General features: G+C 42.4%; 1 protein-coding gene across 1 annotated transcript in view; it reads right to left on the bottom strand.

The window, feature by feature from the left end:
- The window catches only part of CARF (calcium responsive transcription factor), a 256,489-nt gene that overhangs the window by 57,781 nt on the left and 174,733 nt on the right, over positions 1 to 23,975 (bottom strand). Inside the window, exons 10-11 of the mRNA XM_069226035.1 lie at positions 21,444 to 21,674; positions 16,927 to 17,089 (exon numbers count right to left, since the gene is read on the bottom strand). Coding sequence (XP_069082136.1) covers positions 16,927 to 17,089; positions 21,444 to 21,674 — 394 coding nt within the window. The remainder of the gene's footprint in view (positions 1 to 16,926; positions 17,090 to 21,443; positions 21,675 to 23,975) is intronic.

A 23,975-nucleotide genomic window follows, 5' to 3' on the forward strand; every position in this document is an offset into this window, starting at 1 on the left:
GTTGAGGTGTGCTCCCCATCCAATCATGGAGGCGTCTGTTGTGATAATGGCGTGAGACACTGCAGGGTTCCACCATTGAAGCGAAGAGTGTGTTTGGCGGTCTATCAACACTAGATCTTGGAGTTGACCCTGTGCCTGCGTCCATTGTGTTGCTAGGCGCTGTTGTAAGAGCCGCATATGTAGTCTTGCGTTTGGGACAATAGCTATGCATGAGGACATCATGCCTAGTAGTTTAATTACAAACCTGACCGTGTATTGTTGGTTTGGCTGTATGCTTGATCTTATATTTTGAAACGATGGAACTCTTTGTGGACTTGGAGTGGCAATTGCTTTTTGTGTGTTGAGTGTTGCTCCCAAGTATTGCTGTATTTGAGATGGTTGTAAATGCGATTTTTGGTAATTTATAGAAAACCCTAATTTGTGCAGAGTATCTATTACATATTGGGTGTGAATTTGACATTGTTGTTGAGTGTTGGCTTTTATTAGCTAATCGTCTAGATACGGGAATACGTGCATGTGATGTCTCCTTATATAAGCTGCTATGTTTTGTCTTTCTTTAGGATAAGGAAATACAGGGAGTAAACCCCTGTTCCTTTCTGGCGATAAGGTACCAGTTCTATGGTTTGTTTTGCTAGTAGTGCTTGGACCTCTATTTGTAATAGGTCTAAGTGTTGTATTGACATTTTGTACGTTCTTGGGGAAACATCTGGAGGGAATCTTGTGAATTCTATGCAGTAACCATGTTGGATAATTGATAGAACCCATGTGTCCGTGGTAATGTGTGTCCAATTGTTGTGGTATTTTGTTAATCTCCCCCCGCACTGGTGAAGTGTGTTGGGGAAGTGTGACATTGAAGCCACTGCTTGCTGCTAGGGGTTTGCTTAGCAGGCTGATGTTTCCCTCTTCCTCTTGGGAACTGTCCTCTGTAGGAACCACAAAACCCCACTCTCTGGTACTTGCCCTGGTAAGTGGATTTTGTTTGGGAAGTGGATGTTCCCCTGTATTGAGAGGAGTAGAGCATGCCCATGGCTTTGGCCGTTTCCGTGTCCTTTTTCATTTTTTCTTTTGTGGTGTCCACCTCTGGTCCGAATAGTTGATGTTGATTGAACGGCATGTTCATTACCGCCTGCTGCATCTCTGGTTTAAAGCCAGAACTTCGCAGCCATGCATGCCTTCTTATTGTGACTGCTGTATTGACAGTCCGTGCCGCTGTATCAGCAGAGTCTAGTGCAGAACGGATCTGGTTGTTTGATATGGCCTGTCCTTCTTCCACCACTTGTTGGGCACGTTTTTGATGTTATTTGGGCAGATGTTGGATGATGTCTTGCATCTCGTCCCAATGTGCCCTGTCGTAGCGGGCAAGGAGGGCTTGTGAGTTGGCAATACGCCATTGATTGGCCGCTTACGATGCCACTCTTTTCCCTGCTGCGTCGAACTTACGACTTTCCTTGTCAGGGGGTGGCGCATCCCCAGATGACTGTGAATTTGCCCGTTTTATCGCAGCCCCCACTACCACTGAGTCCGGAGGGAGCTGTTGTGTAATAAACACAGGGTCTGACAGGGGGATTATATTTTTCCTCAACCCTTGGTGTGATGGCTCTCCCTTTTACTGGTTCCTGGAAAACCTGTTGCGCATGTTTAAGCATGCCCGGTAACATTGGCAGGCGTTGGTACGATGCATGCATGGATGACAGAGTGTTAAACAGAAAGTCATCCTCCACTGGTTCCGAGTGCATTGTTACATTGTGAAATGTTGCTGTTCTGGCCAGTACCTGCGTGTGGGACGTGCTGTCCTCTGGAGGTGAATGTTTTGTTGGATAACAATCTGGGCTGTTGTCCGAAACTGGTGCATCGTATAGATCTCAGGGGTCCACATCTTCCTGTGTCATTCCAGTATGTGTGGGTGATTGTGCCATTGGTGTACCCACTGGTGACAACTGCGGTGATTGGAGTGGTGACGTTTGTGGTGAGAAATGTGGTGGTGGTGGTGACTTTTCTTCCTCGACGTCGAGGTGTTGTGTCGGCTTCGACGCCATCTGTACCCGTCTTGCGCGTCGATCTCTTAAGGTCTTCTTGGATTGAAACGCTTTGCAGGCCTCACAAGTATCCTCTCCGTGTTTGGGTGATAAACACAGGTTACAGACCCGATGCTGGTCTGTGTAAGGATACTTGGCGTGATACTTCGTACAGAAACGGAAGGGGGTAACGGTCCATGAGCTTCGACGATGGGTGTGGTCGGGCCGACCAGGCCTTGGTTAATTGCGGAAGCCCCGAAGGGCCGCCGAAGCGGTCTTGTCGGTGCCGATGTGATGATACTAAACCGGACCCGAACGCAAACAATACCGGCGGATTTCGATGATTTCCTAAGTTTTCCCGTTTCGAATTACGGAGCGAAGAGGAACACGTCCGTACCCGATGGCGGAAAGAAAACAATCTAAGATGGAGTCGAAAGGGAGGAGTCACTCGGTCCCTTGACTCGAAAAAACTTCTTCGAAGAAAAACAACTTGTAACACTCCAAGCCCAACACTGGATGGCAGGAACAGTGCACAACATGTGTATGTGCAGCTACACATGCCATTGAACATATATATACAGGGAGTGCAGAATTATTAGGCAAATGAGTATTTTGACCACATCATCCTCTTTATGCATGTTGTCTTACTCCAGGCTGTATAGGCTCGAAAGCCTACTACCAATTAAGCATATTAGGTGATGTGTATCTCTGTGATGAGAAGGGGTGTGGTCTAATGACATCAACACCCTATATCAGGTGTGCATAATTATTAGGCAACTTCCTTTCCTTTGGCAAAATGGGTCAAAAGAAGGACTTGACAGGCTCAGAAAAGTCAAAAATAGTGAGATATCTTGCAGAGGGATGCAGCACTCTTAAAATTGCAAAGCTTCTGAAGCGTGATCATCGAACAGTCAAGCGTTTCATTCAAAATAGTCAACAGGGTCGCAAGAAGCGTGTGGAAAAACCAAGGCGCAAACTAACTGCCCATGAACTGAGAAAAGTCAAGCGTGCAGCTGCCACGATGCCACTTGCCACCAGTTTGGCCATATTTCAGAGCTGCAACATCACTGGAGTGCCCAAAAGCACAAGGTGTGCAATACTCAGAGACATGGCCAAGGTAAGAAAGGCTGAAAGACGACCACCACTGAACAAGACATCCAAAGTTGAAACGTCAAGACTGGGCCAAGAAATATCTCAAGACTGATTTTTCTAAGGTTTTATGGACTGATGAAATGAGAGTGAGTCTTGATGGGCCAGATGGATGGGCCCGTGGCTGGATTGGTAAAGGGCAGAGAGCTCCAGTCCGACTCAGACGCCAGCAAGGTGGAGTACTGGTTTGGGCTGGTATCATCAAAGATGAGCTTGTGGGGCCTTTTCGGGTTGAGGATGGAGTCAAGCTCAACTCCCAGTCCTACTGCCAGTTCCTGGAAGACACCTTCTTCAAGCAGTGGTACAGGAAGAAGTCTGCATCCTTCAAGAAAAACATGATTTTCATGCAGGACAATGCTCCATCACACGCGTCCAAGTACTCCACAGCGTGGCTGGCAAGAAAGGGTATAAAAGAAGGAAATCTAATGACATAGCCTCCTTGTTCACCTGATCTGAACCCCATTGAGAACCTGTGGTCCATCATCAAATGTGAGATTTACAAGGAGGGAAAACAGTACACCTCTCTGAACAGTGTCTGGGAGGCTGTGGTTGCTGCTGCACGCAATGTTGATGGTGAACAGATCAAAACACTGACAGAATCCATGGATGGCAGGCTTTTGAGTGTCCTTGCAAAGAAAGGTGGCTATATTGGTCACTGATTTGTTTTTGTTTTGTTTTTGAATGTCAGAAATGTATATTTGTGAATGTTGAGATGTTATATTGGTTTCACTGGTAATAATAAATAATTGAAATGGGTATATATATTTTTTTGTTAAGTTGCCTAATAATTATGCACAGTAATAGTCACCTGCACACACAGATATCCCCCTAACATAGCTAAAACTAAAAACAAACTAAAAACTACTTCCAAAAATATTCAGCTTTGATATTAATGAGTTTTTTGGGTTCATTGAGAACATGGTTGTTGTTCAATAATAAAATTAATCCTCAAAAATACAACTTGCCTAATAATTCTGCACTCCCTGTATGTATATATATATATATATATATATATATATATAAATAAACATATCTCTATACATTCCTACACATACATAGAGTAAAACATATCAAGCAATAATTGCGTAGGAGTTATAAACTATTACATATAGAATTAGATATACACATTAAAGTAAAAATCTCACCTCAGTGAAAAACATGACGTAGGACCGCCTGTCCAAAAAGTGAATCAGCACTTTGTGCTGATTCCAAACAGTAATTCTGCGCGAAAGAAGGCGTAGTCTTCCACGTTGCAGCCTGACATATCTTGTCCAGGGCGATCCCTTGAAATAGAGCAACTCATGTGGAAATTGCTCTTACAGAGTGTGCTTTCGGTGGCTAGTTAATGGTTTTCCTGCCTTCGTGTGGCGAAACTTAAGGGTGGATGCAATCCAACGGAGCTATCGTAGCTTTAGTAACTCCTGTACCCTGACGACCTTGGGCATATGAGACTAGTAGCTGGTCTGTCTTCCGGAGTTGTTTAATATGCTGATGGTAGAACTTAAAGCATCATTTGATATCCAGTGTGTGGAGAGTCCTTTCCGCCACAGTTGATGGATTCAGAAAGAAGGTTCTTAATATCACTGGCTCATTCAGATGAAAAGATGAAGGCACCTTAGGGATGTATCTTGGGTTTGTTCTAAGAAGAACAAAGTCGTCTGAGAAAATAAGGTAGGGTTCCTTAGTAGTAAAGGCCTGTATATCACTGACTCTTCTTGTGGACGTAAGAGCAAGTAAAGTTGCTGCCTTCTATGTAATATATTTCAGATCCACTCTGTGAATAGGTTAGAACGGGGCTTTCATTAATTGTGAAAGTACTATGTTTAAATGCCATTGAGGAGGAGGTGGTCGCACAGGAGGGAAAGTGCGAAACAGATCCTTCATAAACGGTTTTATTAGCCTGGATGAACCAAGGGAGGGCGTATCCGCAGAGCGCCTGTAAGATGATATAGCAGCCAAATGGACCTTAATGCATGACCGAACCCAGTTTTTGATAGAGCAAGAAGGTATGATATAATTTGCTCTGGCAAGACCTTTAACGGATGCAAATTGTTTTGATGGCACCAGATACAAAACCTTGTCCATTTGAGCCTGTTATTCCTGTTTGTACTGTCAGCTCGTGCCCTGGACAAAATAACTTTGCATTCTTCCTCAATGCTCATGCCCTGGAATTCATGGAATTCAGAAGCCATGCGTGCAATTGGAGAGATGCCGGATCTAGATGAAACATCTGACCTTGACTCTTTGTTAGAAGGTCATGCTTGCAGGTAAGTTGTAAGGGATTGGCCACTGACAGGAGAAGGAGTTCCGTGTACCAATAATGTCTGGGCCACCTCAGTGTTATGAGTATGAGCTTGCACCCCTCTGATTTCATCTTCTTCAGAAGCCTGGGGATTCATGGGAAGGGGGGAAAAGCGTATGCAAAGATCCCGGATCATTGCATCGAAAGAGCATTCCCCCACAACCCTGGGAGTGGGTATCGACTGGCGTAAAATTGGCATTTGGTGTTCTGATTGGTGGCAAACAAATCCAGCGTTGGCTGTCCCCAGCATAGAAAGATGTTGTCCAGTTCCCTCTGATCGAGTTCCCATTCGTGGCAGTTGTCATCCATCCTGCTGAGAGAGTCCGCTAGGGCGTTGTTGATACCTGGAAGGTGTTCCACTCTCAGACAAATCTTGTCAAGTGTGAGCCGTTCCCACAGAGATTGGGCTTCTATTGAGAGGGAAAGAGATCCTGTTCCTCCCTGCTTGTTGATGTAGAACATGCTTGTTTTGTTGTCTGTGCGGACCAACACTGAAGAGCCTTAAATCTGCGGAAGGAACGCTTTGAGCGTAAGAAATATTGCCTTAAACTCTAGCTGATTTATGTGCAGCCTCTTCTGCATGCTTGACCATTTTCCTTGAATGCACATCTTGCAGATGACCTCCCCAGCCCTCCAATGAAGCGTCCGTTGTGATAATGAAATCTGTCATTGGAGTTAGAAAGGTCAATCCCTGAGAGAGATGGTAGGTCTGGGACCACCACCGCAGAGCCTCCACCATCCTGGTGTAATATTGATTGAATCCTCGAAGGATTCTTGAGATTGGTCAATTGTAGCTTTCAACCTCGCTAGGTGGACTAAGGTGATTGATGAGGAAATCATGCCTAGGAGTGACTTGACCGTTCGTACTGAAATGGACCTTCTTTTTGAGACCCTGATAGCCATGTTGGTCAGTTTCTGTTGCTGTGCCTTTGAAAGATGAGCCTTTCTCTTGACGGTGTTGAGTTCCACACCCAAAAAGACCATCTTGTGTGTCGGAAGAGTGAACGATTTTTGGAAGTTTACTGTTAGACCTAGATTGTGGAATAATCCTAGGCAGGCGTTGGCAGCTTTGGACGCCAGCTGTGATGTAGGAGCCTTTATCAGCCAGTCGTCCAAATATAAGAAGACTTGAAAACCCTTGTTGCAAAAGAAAGCTGCTATCAGAGCGAGACATTTTGTGAAGATTCTTGGCGCTGACTTTAAACCAAATGGGAGAACTTTGAATTGATAATGGGCACTGGCCACAGTGAAGCAGAGATATTTGTGATGCTTTGCATCTATTGGTATGTGGAAATAGGCATCCTGGAGATCCAACAATGCCATGTAATCTCCAGTGTTGAGAAGGTGCAGGATATCTGACAGTGTGATCATACGAAAGGATTGTTTCCTTAGAAACTTGTTCAATTTTCTGAGGTCTAGGATTGGTCTCCATTCCCCCAACTTTTTCCTTATTAGAAAGGACCGGGAATAGAATCCGAGTCCCCTCTGTTGCACAGGGACCTCTTCTATCGCCCCCTTGGAGAGCATTAGGAAAACCTCCTGCTGAAGCAAGTGAAGATGAAGTGGTTGCGATTTTCCCTGCGGGTTGTGTGGTGGTTTTTGTACAAATTGCAGCATATGACCTTGAGTCACTATATCCAGCACCCATTTGTCCGATGTTATGTTTTTCCAATTCTGAAGATAGTTCAAGATGTTCGCTCCGACTTGATGGAATTGTGGAAAATATGGAAGCGTAGCCGGTGCCAGACAAGGATCAATGCTTGCGAGGTTGATCCCGGGTTTGAGAGCTCTGTTTCCTTCTCCCACCCTGTCTGATGTAGGAGGCCGTGGATGGTTGTCTATAAGTCTGTATTGTGGCTGTTGTTACTGCCCATGGCAGGAGCCACGAAACGTAGAGAAACCCCTACCTCTTGCTCCCCGAAAGGGCTATTTCCTGTACTGCAGGGTACCCAGAGAACGAGCAGTGTCCGTCTTGATGGCCTGTAAGGTGTCATCTATATGCTTACCAAAGAGAGTTTCTCCATCATAGGGCATATCGAATATCCTGGACTGGACCTCTGGCTCGAAAGAGGTTGCTTTCAACCATCCCAGACAGTGCAGTACAGCTGCTCCCACAAGCTGCTGAAAGCCAGAGGACGATATATCTAAAGCGCAGTCGAGGATCTCTTCTGAAGTACGTTCTCCCTCCTGCAGAATTTTACGTGCATCAGGTTGTTTGTTCTCAGGAATTAGCTCTATGAAGACGTTCATGTCAGACCGCATCTGGCGATTATATCGACCCAAAATCGCTAGAGAGTTAGCTGCACGGTCAGTTATAGCTGACATGGCCGAGAATCTCTTGCCCACATTGTCCAGATGCCTGCCTTCCTTATCTGGAGGAGTAGATATAGGCGTCAACAGATTCTTGGAACGCCTTTGGGCAGCCTGGTAAATGACAGAATCTGGCTTTGGATGCCCTGTCAAACACACTGGAGAGTCCTGTGTAGCCTTGTACTTTTTATCCAGCTTTTGTGGAACTGGTGGAACAGTAGCTGGATTCTCCATAATATTAATGCCTTCACTCCAAATAAAGTCTAGGATTGAAATTGCCCTCACCGACTTTCTTGCTTGTTCTTTAAAGTCATTGAGGAATCATTCTGACTGTGAGACAGATGTTGGTAAATTAAACCGTGTGGCCGCTCTATCCATTAAATTATGAAAACCTCCTATATCCTCCGGTGGAGAATCTGATGGATGAGGAGGTGGTGGTGATGCAGTCGGAGCTGAATATTCGTCCCATTCATCGTTAGGATGTTGGGGTGTTGAAATCTTTCATCTTCTGAAGGGGAGACGTCCTCTCTGGGAAGGGCGGCTATTTTAGACTAAGGTGTAAACCTGGGAGTTTATGGAGGTGGAGATATACTCTTTGGTGTAGCAGGAGAGGAAGGAAGAGGCGGCTACGTCTCTTCCTCTTATAATCCTGTAACACAGACTGCAAGTCTTGAATTAAAGAGGCAGGCATTTGCACAATGTCTCTTGGCTGGTGTAAAGGCTCATAATAATGATGAGTATAATAAGACTGATACTGTTGTTCGTACTCATCCTCATCATCCTCCTCCTGATATCTGACATGTAACCGGGATGGGCTGTGTGCATCACCAAACGGGCCTTCATCCGACTCCTCTCAGTCTAGCAGGTAACTAGGAAGTAAGGTTGTTACCTTACTTGGTGATGTATCTGCTGGGTAAACAGTAGGCCTAGACACTGTAGTAATTTTCACTGCGGCTTCAAGGTCGGGAGATCCAGGGGAAAAGGGGATCACACTGCCTTGACTGACAGGAACTAGTGGCATCGTCGATGGTGTTCAACGGAGTTGGCGTCAACGTCTTTTCCGCCAAACGGTCTCGTCGATGGTGGTGTCATCAACAGTGGTCTCGTCGACGATGGTGTCGACGACGGTGCACTTGCCATCGATGTTCTCGTTGACGTACCCTTCAACGACTAGGTCTTTTTTGGAGCACCTTTCGTCAACAGCTCCAGCGACGGATGCAACTTATCTGTGACTGACTGAAGGAATTGGAGCCTTTATAACACATGTCGACGTAGTCGACGATGGTCTCATCGACGAGATGGTGGAGACGGTAACTGTGGAAACCGTCGTCGTCACTGTCGTCAACAGTTGTGTCGTCGTCGACTTGAATTTAAGTGAAACCTTTCTAGAAGTGAAAGGCTCTGATGAAGCAGAACGATGGCGGGACTCCTTTTTGCGACGAGGAGAAGATGGCTCACATGAAAGTGAGCTTTGTATGTTCTTTGCACCCTCCATATGGTGCGTTATGTGATGTTTTCTGGATTTCTCAGCCTGCCCCAGGTCCGCAGATCTGGACCTTTTATGAGGTATTTCTGAATCACTCTGCTCACCAGAAGTACAGGATTTAAGCCTGTAACCAGATTAACAATCTTCCTTCCCTGTTGCTAAGGGTCTTCGCAGATAAGGTGCGGCATATCTTACAGACTTTTACCTGATGTACAGGATGTAAGCAATATAAACAGTCCTTATGTGGATCATCCACATGCAGCCTCTTTTTGCCACAGGTCTTACAAGGGCGGAAAAGGACTTTTCTGGAAGAATCAGACATCTTCTGAAGGAAAAAATTGTCTTGAGAGGAAAAAACTGAGCAGAGCTCAGGGAGACACCCTTCACACGACGTGCAGTAGAAAATCTGAGGGAATGAGCCTCTCTGGGGAGTATTCTAGAGGGTGCTGGAGCCTGATTGCTCATAAGCCAAGTTTGGTTCTTTTTACAAAAAGACATGAATAGGCCATATGTGTGATTCTACTAGCATTATAGCCTATGGAAATTTTTACTCACTGCTTTATTCATGTACCGTGGGACTCTCACTTCGACGACGGGGATAATTCAAGCATGTGAATTTATGAAAGATCCAATTCTGGATAACTAGCTATATAAAATGATGTCTGTGTGTGTGTGGCAACATTGACGTGCTGCCTTTCAACCTGCTTATGCTAACCATTCACAGAGGTCACGTAAACTATATGGCTATATTTTGCACTAAACAGAGTTTGTCAATTTTTTGAGGATGAGGCAAGGATGCTGAGGGTTAGTAATGAATGCACCAGGAGTGGCAAATATAATATTGTGGCTGTTGTTACTGCCCATGGCAGGAGCCACGAAACGTAGAGAAACCCCTACCTCTTGCTCCCCGAAAGGGCTATTTCCTGTACTGCAGGGTACCCAGAGAACGAGCAGTGTCCGTCTTGATGGCCTGTAAGGCGTCATCTATATGCTTACCAAAGAGAGTTTCTCCATCATAGGGCATATCGAATATCCTGGACTGGACCTCTGGCTCGAAAGAGGTTGCTTTCAACCATCCCTGACAGTGCAGTACAGCTGCTCCCACAAGCTGCTGAAAGCCCGAGGACGATATATCTAAAGCGCAGTCGATGATCTCTTCTGAAGTACGTTCTCCCTCCTGCAGAATTTTACGTGCATCAGGTTGTTTGTTCTCAGGAATTAGCTCTATGAAGACGTTCATGTCAGACCGCATCTGGCGATTATATCGACCCAAAATCGCTAGAGAGTTAGCTGCACGGTCAGTTATAGCTGACATGGCCGAGAATCTCTTGCCCACATTGTCCAGATGCCTGCCTTCCTTATCTGGAGGAGTAGATATAGGCGTCAACAGATTCTTGGAACGCCTTTGGGCAGCCTGGTAAATGACAGAATCTGGCTTTGGATGCCCTGTCAAACACACTGGAGAGTCCTGTGTAGCCTTGTACTTTTTATCCAGCTTTTGTGGAACTGGTGGAACAGTAGCTGGATTCTCCATAATATTAATGCCTTCACTCCAAATAAAGTCTAGGATTGAAATTGCCCTCACCGACTTTCTTGCTTGTTCTTTAAAGTCATTGAGGAATCATTCTGACTGTGAGACAGATGTTGGTAAATTAAACCGTGTGGCCGCTCTATCCATTAAATTATGAAAACCTCCTATATCCTCCGGTGGAGAATCTGATGGATGAGGAGGTGGTGGTGATGCAGTCGGAGCTGAATATTCGTCCCATTCATCGTTAGGATGTTGGGGTGTTGAAATCTTTCATCTTCTGAAGGGGAGACATCCTCTCTGGGAAGGGCGGCTATTTTAGACTAAGGTGTAAACCTGGGAGTTTATGGAGGTGGAGATATACTCTTTGGTGTAGCAGGAGAGGAAGGAAGAGGCGGCTACGTCTCTTCCTCTTATAATCCTGTAACACAGACTGCAAGTCTTGAATTAAAGAGGCAGGCATTTGCACAATGTCTCCTGGCTGGTGTAAAGGCTCATAATAATGATGAGTATAATAAGACTGATACTGTTGTTCGTACTCATCCTCATCATCCTCCTCCTGATATCTGACATGTAACCGGGATGGGCTGTGTGCATCACCAAACGGGCCTTCATCCGACTCCTCTCAGTCTAGCAGGTAACTAGGAAGTAAGGTTGTTACCTTACTTGGTGATGTATCTGCTGGGTAAACAGTAGGCCTAGACACTGTAGTAATTTTCACTGTGGCTTCAAGGTCGGGAGATCCTGGGGAAAAGGGGATCACACTGCCTTGACTGACAGGAACTAGTGGCATCGTCGATGGTGTTCAACGGAGTTGGCGTCAACGTCTCTTCCGCCAAACGGTCTCGTCGATGGTGGTGTCATCAACAGTGGTCTCGTCGACGATGGTGTCAACGATGATGGTGTCGACGACGGTGCACTTGCCATCGATGTTCTCGTTGACGTACCCTTCAACGACTAGGTCTTTTTTGGAGCACCTTTCGTCAACAGCTCCAGCGACGGATGCAACTTATCTGTGACTGACTGAAGGAATTGGAGCCTTTATAACACATGTCGACGTAGTCGACGATGGTCTCATCGACGAGATGGTGGAGACGGTAACTGTGGAAACCGTCGTCGTCACTGTCGTCAACAGTTGTGTCGTCGTCGACTTGAATTTAAGTGAAACCTTTCTAGAAGTGAAAGGCTCTGATGAAGCAGAACGATGGCGGGACTCCTTTTTGCGACGAGGAGAAGATGGCTCACATGAAATTGAGCTTTGTATGTTCTTTGCACCCTCCATATGGTGCGTTATGTGATGTTTTCTGGATTTCTCAGCCTGCCCCAGGTCCGCAGATCTGGACCTTTTATGAGGTATTTCTGAATCACTCTCCTCACCAGAAGTACAGGATTTAGCCTGTAACCAGATTAACAGTCTTCCTTCCCTGTTGCTAAGGGTCTTCGCAGATAAGGTGCGGCATATCTTACAGACTTTTACCTGATGTACAGGATGTAAGCAATATAAACAGTCCTTATGTGGATCATCCACATGCAGCCTCTTTTTGCCACAGGTCTTACAAGGGCGGAAAAGGACTTTTCTGGAAGAATCAGACATCTTCTGAAGGAAAAAATTGTCTTGAGAGGAAAAAACTGAGCAGAGCTCAGGGAGACACCCTTCACACGACGTGCAGTAGAAAATCTGAGGGAATGAGCCTCTCTGGGGAGTATTCTAGAGGGTGCTGGAGCCTGATTGCTCATAAGCCAAGTTTGGTTCTTTTTACAAAAAGACATGAATAGGCCATATGTGTGATTCTACTAGCATTATAGCCTATGGAAATTTTTACTCACTGCTTTATTCATGTACCGTGGGACTCTCACTTCGACGACGGGGATAATTCAAGCATGTGAATTTATGAAAGATCCAATTCTGGATAACTAGCTTTATAGAATGATGTCTGTGTGTGTGTGGCAACATTGACGTGCTGCCTTTCAACCTGCTTATGCTAACCATTCACAGAGGTCACGTAAACTATATGGCTATATTTTGCACTAAACAGAGTTTGTCAATTTTTTGAGGATGAGGCAAGGATGCTGAGGGTTAGTAATGAATGCACCAGGAGTGGCAAATATGCCAAACAATGTTCTGTTCCACCAACAACCTTGGTGTAAGCTAGCAATCACTATATTGGTCCTTTTGATATTTTGGTACAGGAGGATTCTTAAGAAATACTTTTAGTTGAATATTATCCCAAGTGGCATGCAACTGAAATGTTGCCAAGCCTTTTTAGAAATATTTTCTGTTGTAAAACAGTTTTATTCCTCCCAGTTTTCCTTCAACAAATGTCATAAATGCTAGTGACGAGTATGTGTATGAATTTCCAAGTGACATGGACTAATAATGTGCTTGATGTTCATAATCAATTTAACCAACCGACCTCTAGTAGTAAATGTGACTGTTTTGGTTCTGATTGATTACACTGCATTCATGGTGTCTGCTTTACCACTTTATTAGTAGTGACCGCTTTCGGCATGCTACTTCCCAAGGGGCCTCCCATGTAGCAAGGGATGGTAAGCATATTGTCTTATTATGTTTTTACACAACTGGTTACTACACACTGTTGTGTCACGGGTGTCCTTCCTTATTTTTCCATGTGTTTTGATCAAAATGATTTGTTTGTATTTTTCTAGGGCGACCATTAGAGGTTTCTGACAATTAGTGAACTTCAATGTAAGTGACTATATGATTTGTTTGACATTTTTGCAAACTTTCGGTAATATAGACAGGAGAAGTCTTATTATGTATTGGTCCTGAAGAAGCGTCATAGGATCTTGTTAGACCACTGTACGCGAAACATGTTGAACATGTCCTAGGAGCCCGACGATAATCTCCTTAAGCTCCAGCACCATGCAGAAAGTGGTTGAGCATTATTCCTCATTTTACACTTTCCTTCTGTTTTTAATCTTGGTCCCGGTCTTATTCCATTGATTAATTAAATTGACTCGCTCCTATTAAGACTGGGAACCAATTTTAGCTTTCACTCTCCTGCCAGGATTAGCGCCTGACCGCAACTCCAGGTCTTGTAGTGTCCGCTACCACGGCTGCTACCTAAAAGATCTCCGTCAAAGAGCCCCCTTACGGGGAGCCCGTCAGACATTGCAGCGCCGGTCTGACGAGGAGCTACCCGATGATGAAGCATGACATCCTCTCGGATGTGTAAGGGCTCTTGCTCCTGAACTTTAATGTTCCCCTAGTGATTATATTTTTCCATTTGGAACAGTGTACACCTTTTTTGTATGTTTAGTAATGAATGCACCAGGAGTGGCAAATATGCCAAACAATGTTCTGTTCCACCAACAACCTTGGTGTAAGCTAGCAATCACTATATTGGTCCTTTTGATATTTTGGTACAGGAGGATTCTTAAGAAATACTTTTAGTTGAATAGTATCCCAAGTGGCATGCAATTGAAATGTTGCCAAAGTATCTAGTAATACAGCCAATGAGATTCTGGAAGATGTGTTTTGTTGGGAGGGAATTCCTCAGAACCCTATTATGGACAATAACATCCTGTTTCTTTCTAGGAAACTTCAGAACAAACTTCAGAACAAGTATTGTTCACAAAAGGGTGGTGTTATTCCATCCTGAAAGCAATGGTCAGGTTGTCAAGAAAGGTATTCAATTGGCTATCATGTCCAATTCCAAAAGTCAAGCACCCTCTTAACAAAACTTGTGTAACTATTGTCTGTCTACTGACCAACAAGGCAGTGAATATTATTAAAACGTATTGGACTATACTGAGTTCAAGTGACCTTACAGAGGACCAACTGCTGGTTTCATTCAAATGGGGTTGCACTATTAAGGGACATAGTGTTAGGGCCTGTAAGCTCCCACTAATGATTGTACAATTTTCACTATGTGGGGACTCCGACCAAACAGGGTTAAATGTGCAAAACCTCTGTCCTGTATTGATACAACTAAGACCAAGGTATTTCAACATCACCACATCAGACATGATCTGAAATCTTGTTTCTAGTTGTAATTCCACCAATGTTGTGTATTACATTAAATGCCCCTGCAACCTTATAAATATCAGACAAACCGCACAAAAACTTTGGTCCAATACCAGCCAGTTAGAAGTAGGATCCCATGCAATGTCCTAAATGCCCCTCTCATTGATATTTTCTATCAGACAACCACACTGAGAGGACTTCTAATGCTGGCATTGTAAGAAGACAATGAACACCCAGAGGAGAAGATGTGGAGGTAATTCTAACAGTCCTGAAGTATAAATAGATATTTTTTTCAAAATTGAACACTGCCCTGCAATTCTGATAACCCAAATTATGTTAAAATTGGATACTTTCTGAGTACGGGGAGACATAATTTATACATGTGATATGCTGATGCATGCAGCTCTGAAGGAATCATATCTCAAGTATATGTTTTAATACTTAATATCTAATATAATCCACATTTAGCATTTAAAGCAGGCTCCCATCACCTTTTGCGTTTAATGTACCACCCTAGGTGGCATGGGTATGCCCAGACGTGGATCCCATGCTCACTGTGTCACTGGAACCTACCTGTAAATGGCTGATGAGCCCATAACTAGGGTGAAACCGGCCCTGAGTTGTTTGTGATCTGGTTTCGGGAGGACCTTCCTTGGAAGTTCAGGCTAGACTGTTCCTATATGATATAGGTCCAAACTTAAGTGGCATGAAGAGCAAAAGCACGATAGGTTACAGTGCTATCCCAACCTATTGCCAGTGATACTTACTGCAAGCATCCTTCCATCACCTTTTGTGTACAAACTTACAGGCAAATCAAAAATGCCTTTTCAACGGACAATGCATCTGAGCCATAATTACTCAGTATGTATATATACATATGTACATGTGTGTGTGTTTGTGCATTTATATATATATATATATATATATATATATATATATATATATATATATATATAATACATTCCTAAAGCAACTACAACTCACGCCCCTGTCATGCACATCAATAGTATTTCAAATTTTCCAGTGATGTGATCAATGATGTTATAGAACATGTCATGAGTGATGTAATATGTGGGGTAATTAGCTGTGCATGGCAAAGGCGTGAGATATAGTTACTTTAGGGCATGTGTTATAATTACTAGAAATAATTATAACTGGTGAATTCCAGTGGCTCTTTCCGTTTTGAGTTTAAAACGCTTCTTTGTCACTGATATTTTCACATAACTATAACGTCACTTAACCTTTCCGTTTTCAGTGAATTTCTAGTTTTTTTTAATGTAACGCAATATTTTATTACCATACGAAAGCTTACACCTGCCGTGCATGGCCTTTAGGCAGGCCCTGCATTCAACCCCACGCCACACATGGCCTTCTGGCATGTGCAGCACGTGGTTGGTCTTGCAGGTCCTTGCCACACTTAGGCAGACTTACTGACTTTCTCAAAGAGTCACAACACCAAAATATAAAATGCAAGCCTCTAGGCTTTCCCAAGGAGTGAGCAAGTGAGCATATCAATATATACAAATGTTTCTCCACAGATAACCCATATTTTTCATCTAATGTATCTTTCAGTAATTCACGCAATGCAATGTTTGATAATAGTGAGTCTTTCTTTTAACATAGATTTTAATACTGCAATTTGTGGGCTGAAAAATGTTAAAAGTAAGACTCAGAGACATGTTGGTTTTGTTTCTCACCCCACAAACAACTATCAAAAAACAATAATGAAAACAAACACAAGAGGGACTCGCACTGCAGCTGAAGAGGTAGAGCTCCAGTTAGAAGTTCTTAAAAACAATGATAAGTGCTCTTCAGGTCATGGATTTAATGACCCAGGAAGCTTACTGTTCCTTATTTGTTTAATATTGTTGAGGGGCTGCTACACTTCTTGCAGCTAAACTAAATGTAGCAATGTTCTGATAACTCTGCAGTGTGAAAGCATGCAAGGCGACTATTAGGATATTAACATGGTTAGTATCTGTCAACATTCTCATTCAAATATCTATTCAACAATTCAACCCTCCACAGAGGAAATGACATCCTGCATAAACAGACCACCACATTTTCATTATAATTTTGCTTTAAGTACTGCATATCAAAAATGGCAAGAAACAACATATGATTGCCAATATAAGACTGCTGCCCTACTGTTGCTGGGATAGTTGCACAATCGTATACTAGCTCTCCATTCTTTAGGGCATTTTGAACTTGGTGAATGTGGTTCTTGATGTCATTCACAGTAGGAAAGAAGGACAGGTTGTGCCTTTCAGGCATTTCCCCCGGACGGAACAGCTCCCCTAGGACAAATTTTCTGTAGGAAACAGAGTAGATCTATTACAAGAGAAGCAAGATTACCAAAGCATGATAAAATTATTAGTAAAAAGTGTTATTAGTGAAAGTTATTATTAAAATTGGCAAATAGTAGGCAAACTTTTCATTTAAACATGTTTAAAAGTTTAATTACATGAAAGTAATTTCCCGTTTTTTTTTTGTAAACAAACAATTAATATATGTTGTTTAAACATCATAAATGTATTGACATGAAAAAACTGTCTTTGAAGAACTATATATGTATATAATTTACAAGCCATGTTGTTATGAGTGTCAACATTTATTGCATCTACGCAGAATTCTTGGTGACAAGGGATATTCTCATTAGTCCATTCTAACATGGAAAGTGGAAAAAACGAAAAGGTTCTCAAGTATAGCTGTAGAGCGATGCCATCTAGATGCCCCAGTGATATTCATCTAGACCCTAATAGTGTGAAGCCCCAAGTGGGACATGATAGAGTACACACTGTGCCACCACAACCAAGCTATACCTGATTTGTGAGTCCTAATAAACGTGAAACTGGTATTTGGTTGTTTGGGATCTGGTTCATGAGGACTTGGACTGGCACTTCAGGCTGGGCTATTCCCAATGGATTTGCACATGGTTTGGTCCAAACTGAGGTGGCATGGTGTTCAAAATAATGATGAACTGGTTTACAGCCTTGAGTAATTTCCAGGGGTTGAAATTAAATCAAGCATTCCATCCATAATTTTTTGTATAACTCACATTTCATCACCATTCCTGAGCAGCATCTGTCTACACTCACTACATGTCTAAAAGTGCAAAGCTTTTATCTTGAGTCAACTTACTTTATGCATGAGGTACAATCTGACTCTATTCAAGCATTTTGTCACACTGTTCCTCAACTGTTTAACAGAAAACAGAGAGAAAATCACTCTCGTAAGTCTACAAGGAGACACCCTCATACTCAGATTTTCTTCCTCTGAATATCTGAAAAAGTCTCATCCTAGTCACAAAATACAGCTTTAATCTCCCAAACCTTGTCCTATCCCATATGTTGCTATGCCAATAATAACTCACACTTATAGTTTGCACCACTACCTTTAACATTTTATGAAACATCTGTGTTTGTCATACACCCTGTAGGTCAAATAGTCTTGTGGTAACAGGTCCCAATCAGCAATCATCCATTAATTCTGGAGATACTTGTTAAACTCCATTGCTAGTAATTAAGCACCTCAGTAACCCCTTCTCCGCAAAATGTTACCTTCATTAATTCAACTACATCACTTTTATTGCCACTCCGCCACCGCCAGACTTGTCCTCTACCTCCTGTGCTCAATCCACACCACATCACTCAGAGAGCTCCACTTGCTCTTCATCCACAAGCGCTCCCAGCTCAAACTTCTCACGCATGCATTCAAGTCACTATACCTTAATCACTGGCTTCATTTCCACCAATCCACCAGACAAGTTTGCTCATCATTCCTCTTACTTGCGCACACCTGCATTCGCAGAAGCAGAACGGGAGGTCGGATCATCCTCCTACCAAGCTGCCAAATCCTGCGATGACCTCCCCCAACACACCAGCGCCTCCTGCTCACTTCTTGAATTCTGCAAGATGCTGAAGACCTGAATTTTTAATTAGTAGTCTTGCAGGACCATCGAGACTGCCTGTATTCAGGCCCAGCCTCACCACATGCTTGCACTCACCTACTCAGCACCCGGATACCCTCACAGATGACAAGCAGCATTCCAGGAATCCAAATTACATTACTCCCAATCAACTTCTTCACCGGACACTCTCAAATCTCACATCTAACACATAAAACAGATGCACAATGTCAAATTCAACTTTGTTGAAACATGTAGTAAAAATCTAAAACTGAACACAGACAGGTCTGTCAATACTTGGTAAAAAATACTGGAATCCCCGTAATATTGATATTTATCTCTATTAAATTGATACATAATCCTATACTGTCCCTTTTGTTTCAAGCTAAAAAGATGTGGTCAATCACCCAGATAAACCACCCTTCCTCTAAATTGCCTTCCACAAATATGTTGGCTTGGTGTTAAAATGTTTAATAGGAAAATACCTGCCCAAACTTTGCCATTTTTTTTAGTATATGCATATAGCAATTGTCTGACTAATACATTCTGTAACGCCTCTTCACTTATCACTCAGAACCTCTGGGTTCTGAGTGACATCATACACAACTCAAGCTTCGCTTTTGTTGTCTATTTGATCACTCAAAGCCCTCGTATTTCACTGATACGTATCAATAATTCTATATGTTATGTATGGCTCTCATAGAGACACTCTAACATACGACATAGCAACAGTTGATAACAAAAGTGGTTATTAACTGCTGTGCCATGCTGCCGCCCTGATAACCTGTGTCAGCACAACTCTGCTTGTTTGCTTTGACTGAAAGCAGGAAGCCCACCTGCAGGAGGGGAAGGAAGGCAGGGAAAGCGGTAGGGGTTGGTCAAGGATGGCAGATAACTTTTTTCTCTTACCTTTGGGACAGGGATACATAACAGAATCCGTGCTAATGCTCCCCTAGTGCTCCCCTATTACTCCTTTGCCACTGCGAGTTCAAAAGTTTATCAAGAGCTTTTTAATTTAAAAGATAAAAGTAATAGATGGAATCCCTAAATTAATTTCACCTACTGGAAGTTACCCAGCACTGCATTCAAGCCCTTTTGTCACTATGCTACTAGAGACAATGACCAACAAATCAACCTTAGCTGTGCCCCAAAAACAACATTTCTGTCAGAACAGCCAGGCCACATTTCATTCACAAAGGAAAACAAGCAACCACAAAAAAACATTTGGCTTTGTTAGGCCTAATTAATGAGGTATTGCAAGAGTAATATGGCCTCGGTGAGCAGGCAACTGAGCATACCTGCAGCACATTGACCATCTCACAGGTAAAAGATAAAAAAGTAATGGTTTAAATAACGGCATTCATATTAGCCATTGGCAATTACCCTGGTAAACATTCCTAGTACTCTGAACTATTAGGCTGCTTCACCTCCACAAGGAAACACAGTTAACCCTAGAAATTCTTCAGCATTGTTGGACCCCCTTCATTTAATAGTAGTCTGAGATTTATGGAACAGAAATTACAAATAATATATCTGAGTATGGCTGTTGCAATTAAGGTGTCTCACAGAGAAAAACAAAACTTGAGGCATACTAATACTTATTACTGCTTCTATTAAGTATGATCTACCATTTGTCTGGTCTCTAGGCATTGCATGGAAAGCTTTACTTTCAGATATCAGTAACTACTCTGGGCAACATTTCAATCCATCATTCTTTTGCCCATACTTTGTAATAAGAAGTAATGATACAACAGTCACAAGGTAAGTATGAAAAGATCTCATGAAGTTGAGATGTGTGCTTAGCAACACAGAGAAGGCAGAGTAAGTTAGAGGCAGTGGGCCGTTCACTGATGGTCTTGCAGGGGCCTCTGAGGAGTCTGTGGCAGAGCTTTCGTAGGATAATAATGCATGTTACACATAAGACAGGCAGAACTGTATGTACACATACCTATATTAATAATAGAAATTGTCGACAATAGGCACTGGGCCTAGAAGAGCAGACTAACTTTCTAAATGATAATGCTAACAAATGTGAGCTCGATAACCATGTTTTCGGTTTAGAAAGTCCATGTTTTCTGATACCCTTCAAACTAATACGACAAAGAGGGAAAGCTTTCTACTTCTCTGGCGCAAGTGTTGTGACCTCAGCTGCACGGGAAGAACTGGCTTGAATAAAAAGTAGCAGTACCCTCAGTAGCCCTTGTATTCTGCTACAAAGGTGGCCTGTAGGCCCTGAATTTCCCCACACAGACCTGATCTCAGACAGACCACAGGAGAAAATGGCTCTCAGTAATGGCACAATTGAAAAGGAGAAAATGGCTCTCAGTAATGGCACAATTGAAAAGGGTGACTCCTAAACCGAAAAAGGGCAAAAATAACAATCAGTCTGGAAGAAAAAAATAAAAATATTCCTGGCAATAAAAGGCTTCCTCACAATAATAAACTCATGTTATGATAGGGAATAAAAAAATGTCAAAAAAGGAAGTCAAATCGGCAAAATAGGAAACATCTACCAAAATTGGAAGAAAAGACAAAAGATGGAAAGAAAACCTGAAAACAGTGAAAAAAGGGCACACAAATCAAAGGGGAAGCAAAAAAGAAAATTTGTGTCCTCACAAGAGGAACGTTTTGAATTGAAAGCTGCTGCATAAATGCCTGTCATTCATTCCCTCTCAAGGAGTTCACAATTAGGAGCATAGAGACAAGCACAGCAATTTTGAGACAACAACAAAAATTTGTGCAACATAAAAGCTTGTACCTCAGCTGTTTTCTTACTGCGTAGACCTCATCTATTCCTTGACTCACAAGCTCGCGTATTTTGTTAGCTACTTCTGGATGAAGTCGTGAAGATAAATTGTCATTTTCATCTACAGTTGCTTCCTCTTCTTCCTCGGAAGGAATGGGGAAAGAGCATGGTGAAGGAGGAAAGCAGGATGAATCCATCTCATGGTACTGGTGGGCCTCCTTATCGGGTAACTGCACATACCACCTGTAACACAGAAACATTCTTAAATACAATTCCAGAGAACTAGGGAGATACTAGGGGACCTTAAGCTTTTATTAACAGTTTTTTTGTGCATGTTATTAAGGACCCTGAAACCTTAAGCAGTGAGCGCCAGGTGAAAGTTCTGAAAACACTAGTAAGGCTGTAATTCATATTGGCGACTAAAACCCACATATTTAAGTGAGTATCTAGTTTCTCTCCCCCGAGTCTACATCATGACTGCATATTTCACATGCAACTCTTTTACTCGGCCATTAAAGGAAAGTGGAAGTTAGTTTCATAGTCATAACTGAAACTGTGTTGTTAGTATCAGTGGGGTATCGACACATCATAAACCGGCCTAGCCAAGAAAAAATAGGTCCAGAGTTAAAAAAAGAAAAGAAGAATAAGAGAAACATGAAAGATTGTCTTGTAGCAGATTTCGTTCTTGCTGTATGTGACACTCTTTCCCAGGTCACGAAAATTAGGCAGAAAGGAAAGCTTTGTGGGTAGAGGATGCTTGTTTTCTGCAATTTCAGATTGATGCTTTACTTGCCCATGACTGGTGTGGGCTGACTAAAGAAGGTTTTTGTAAGGGCGTACTCGAGAGTTGGAACATTTAATGCTCGTGGATTTGTGAACAGAGGCTATAATATGTCCCTTCATTTTATAGTAACAAACTATGACTATTGTGTCGAGTGAAACATCTCTCTACTTTTGATTAGCTGTTTAGATCATAGGAGTTTGGTCCACTTCAATTTCGGTCACATCTGGATCTTTAATTGTTTAGCTGAAGAGGTCATGGACAAAGGATATTTTCTCATCACTGCGGTGAGTATCATCATCATCATCAACACACCTTTATTCGGCTATCAGCCATAAAAGGAAAATACAATCAAAAGAAACATTGTTTAAATAACAGGTAATCATATAAAAACTAGAACCAGTTTGCATAAATAACAAATGGTGCTCCTAAGATCAATAATTAGCAATCAATTTCGTCATTACTTACAAAAAAAACAATATATATTAAAATTCCTAAAATTTATGTCCTGCCCGAAATAATAGCATTGTTTTGTTAGATAGCTGTTTAACCATTGTAGAAAAACAATTAATAAATATGGAGTGATATTCTTAAAATACAAAGAAAACTATATTCTTCCTTCAATGTAAGACTAGATTAATATCTTAAACAAAATAACTACCCAAGGTGTATTAGCTTACAAGGAGGGGAACCCGTTTACCATTTAAAACATCATAAAATGTATCTATAAATATTAAGTCTAAACTTATTAAAACCTCAAGCCCTCCTTGTCCCTAATAAATGACATTGCTAGAAGAAAGAGACTTATTCCAAAGACAATAGATGGGGTAGTATTAGACCTTAACAGTCTGGCCGCTTCAATATAATTTCTAATTCCTACATTCCTACAAATAGGTCGAATCCATTTTTTCCTTGGCTTATCGTAGGCTTTACAGATTAGCAAGACATGATCCACCGTTTCGATGGTCTCCATGTTACACAATCCACACTTCGCCTCATGACTATTCTCGCTCTGAGGACCCCATTTGATGGTGAATGCCTTGGTCTGAAGGATTCCATATCGAAACTTCAAAAATAGTGCTTTCGCTCGCCTAGGGTGAATTATATCTAACCATTCCTCAGCTCTTGGTATTGGTTTAATGTAAAAAAAACTCGGTCAGTCTACCCAAGTCCTTGCTGCGGAAAAGACTAATCAAAGAAAACTCCCAGTAAACTTGCTTTAATGGAGTCTTGGATTGTGACGTAACTGTATGGGGATCATCCCAATAAGATTTCAGCCCTAGGTTATAAAACCAATACTTTATGTGATAAAGCCACGGAAGTGAAACTGATTTGTCAAGGTCCATTATCTCAATTAGTGCTTGTCTGTAATGGATCAGTTCAGGAATTGTCCAAAGTCTACACCAATAAAGTAAAGGCCTCAGAGCTGCCAGTTTACCTATTTGCTTCATGTTTATGTCATAGGTGAGAGGAATCAGTGGAGTAGATGTTGGCAATCCCAATACCCCCCTCATAAAACTGTTTTCTTGAGATATTAATGGGGTTAGGTTTGCAATTTCCCAAAGCTCAGCACCATATGAACCAGCAGCCTGCGCTTTGTATCTATAGACTTCAAACACTGGTGAAGCGATCCCGGTTCTTGAGCTTTTATAGTTGTTATTTATCGCCATAGAACTGTGAACTAAAGAAGTTGCAGCTTTGTTAACATGCGGCGTCCAGGACAACTTAGCATCCAGCAATATCCCTAAGTAATTAAAGTTTTT

Source organism: Pleurodeles waltl, chromosome 3_1 (assembly GCF_031143425.1).
Source record: "Pleurodeles waltl isolate 20211129_DDA chromosome 3_1, aPleWal1.hap1.20221129, whole genome shotgun sequence".
Classification (NCBI taxonomy): Eukaryota; Metazoa; Chordata; class Amphibia; order Caudata; family Salamandridae; genus Pleurodeles; species Pleurodeles waltl.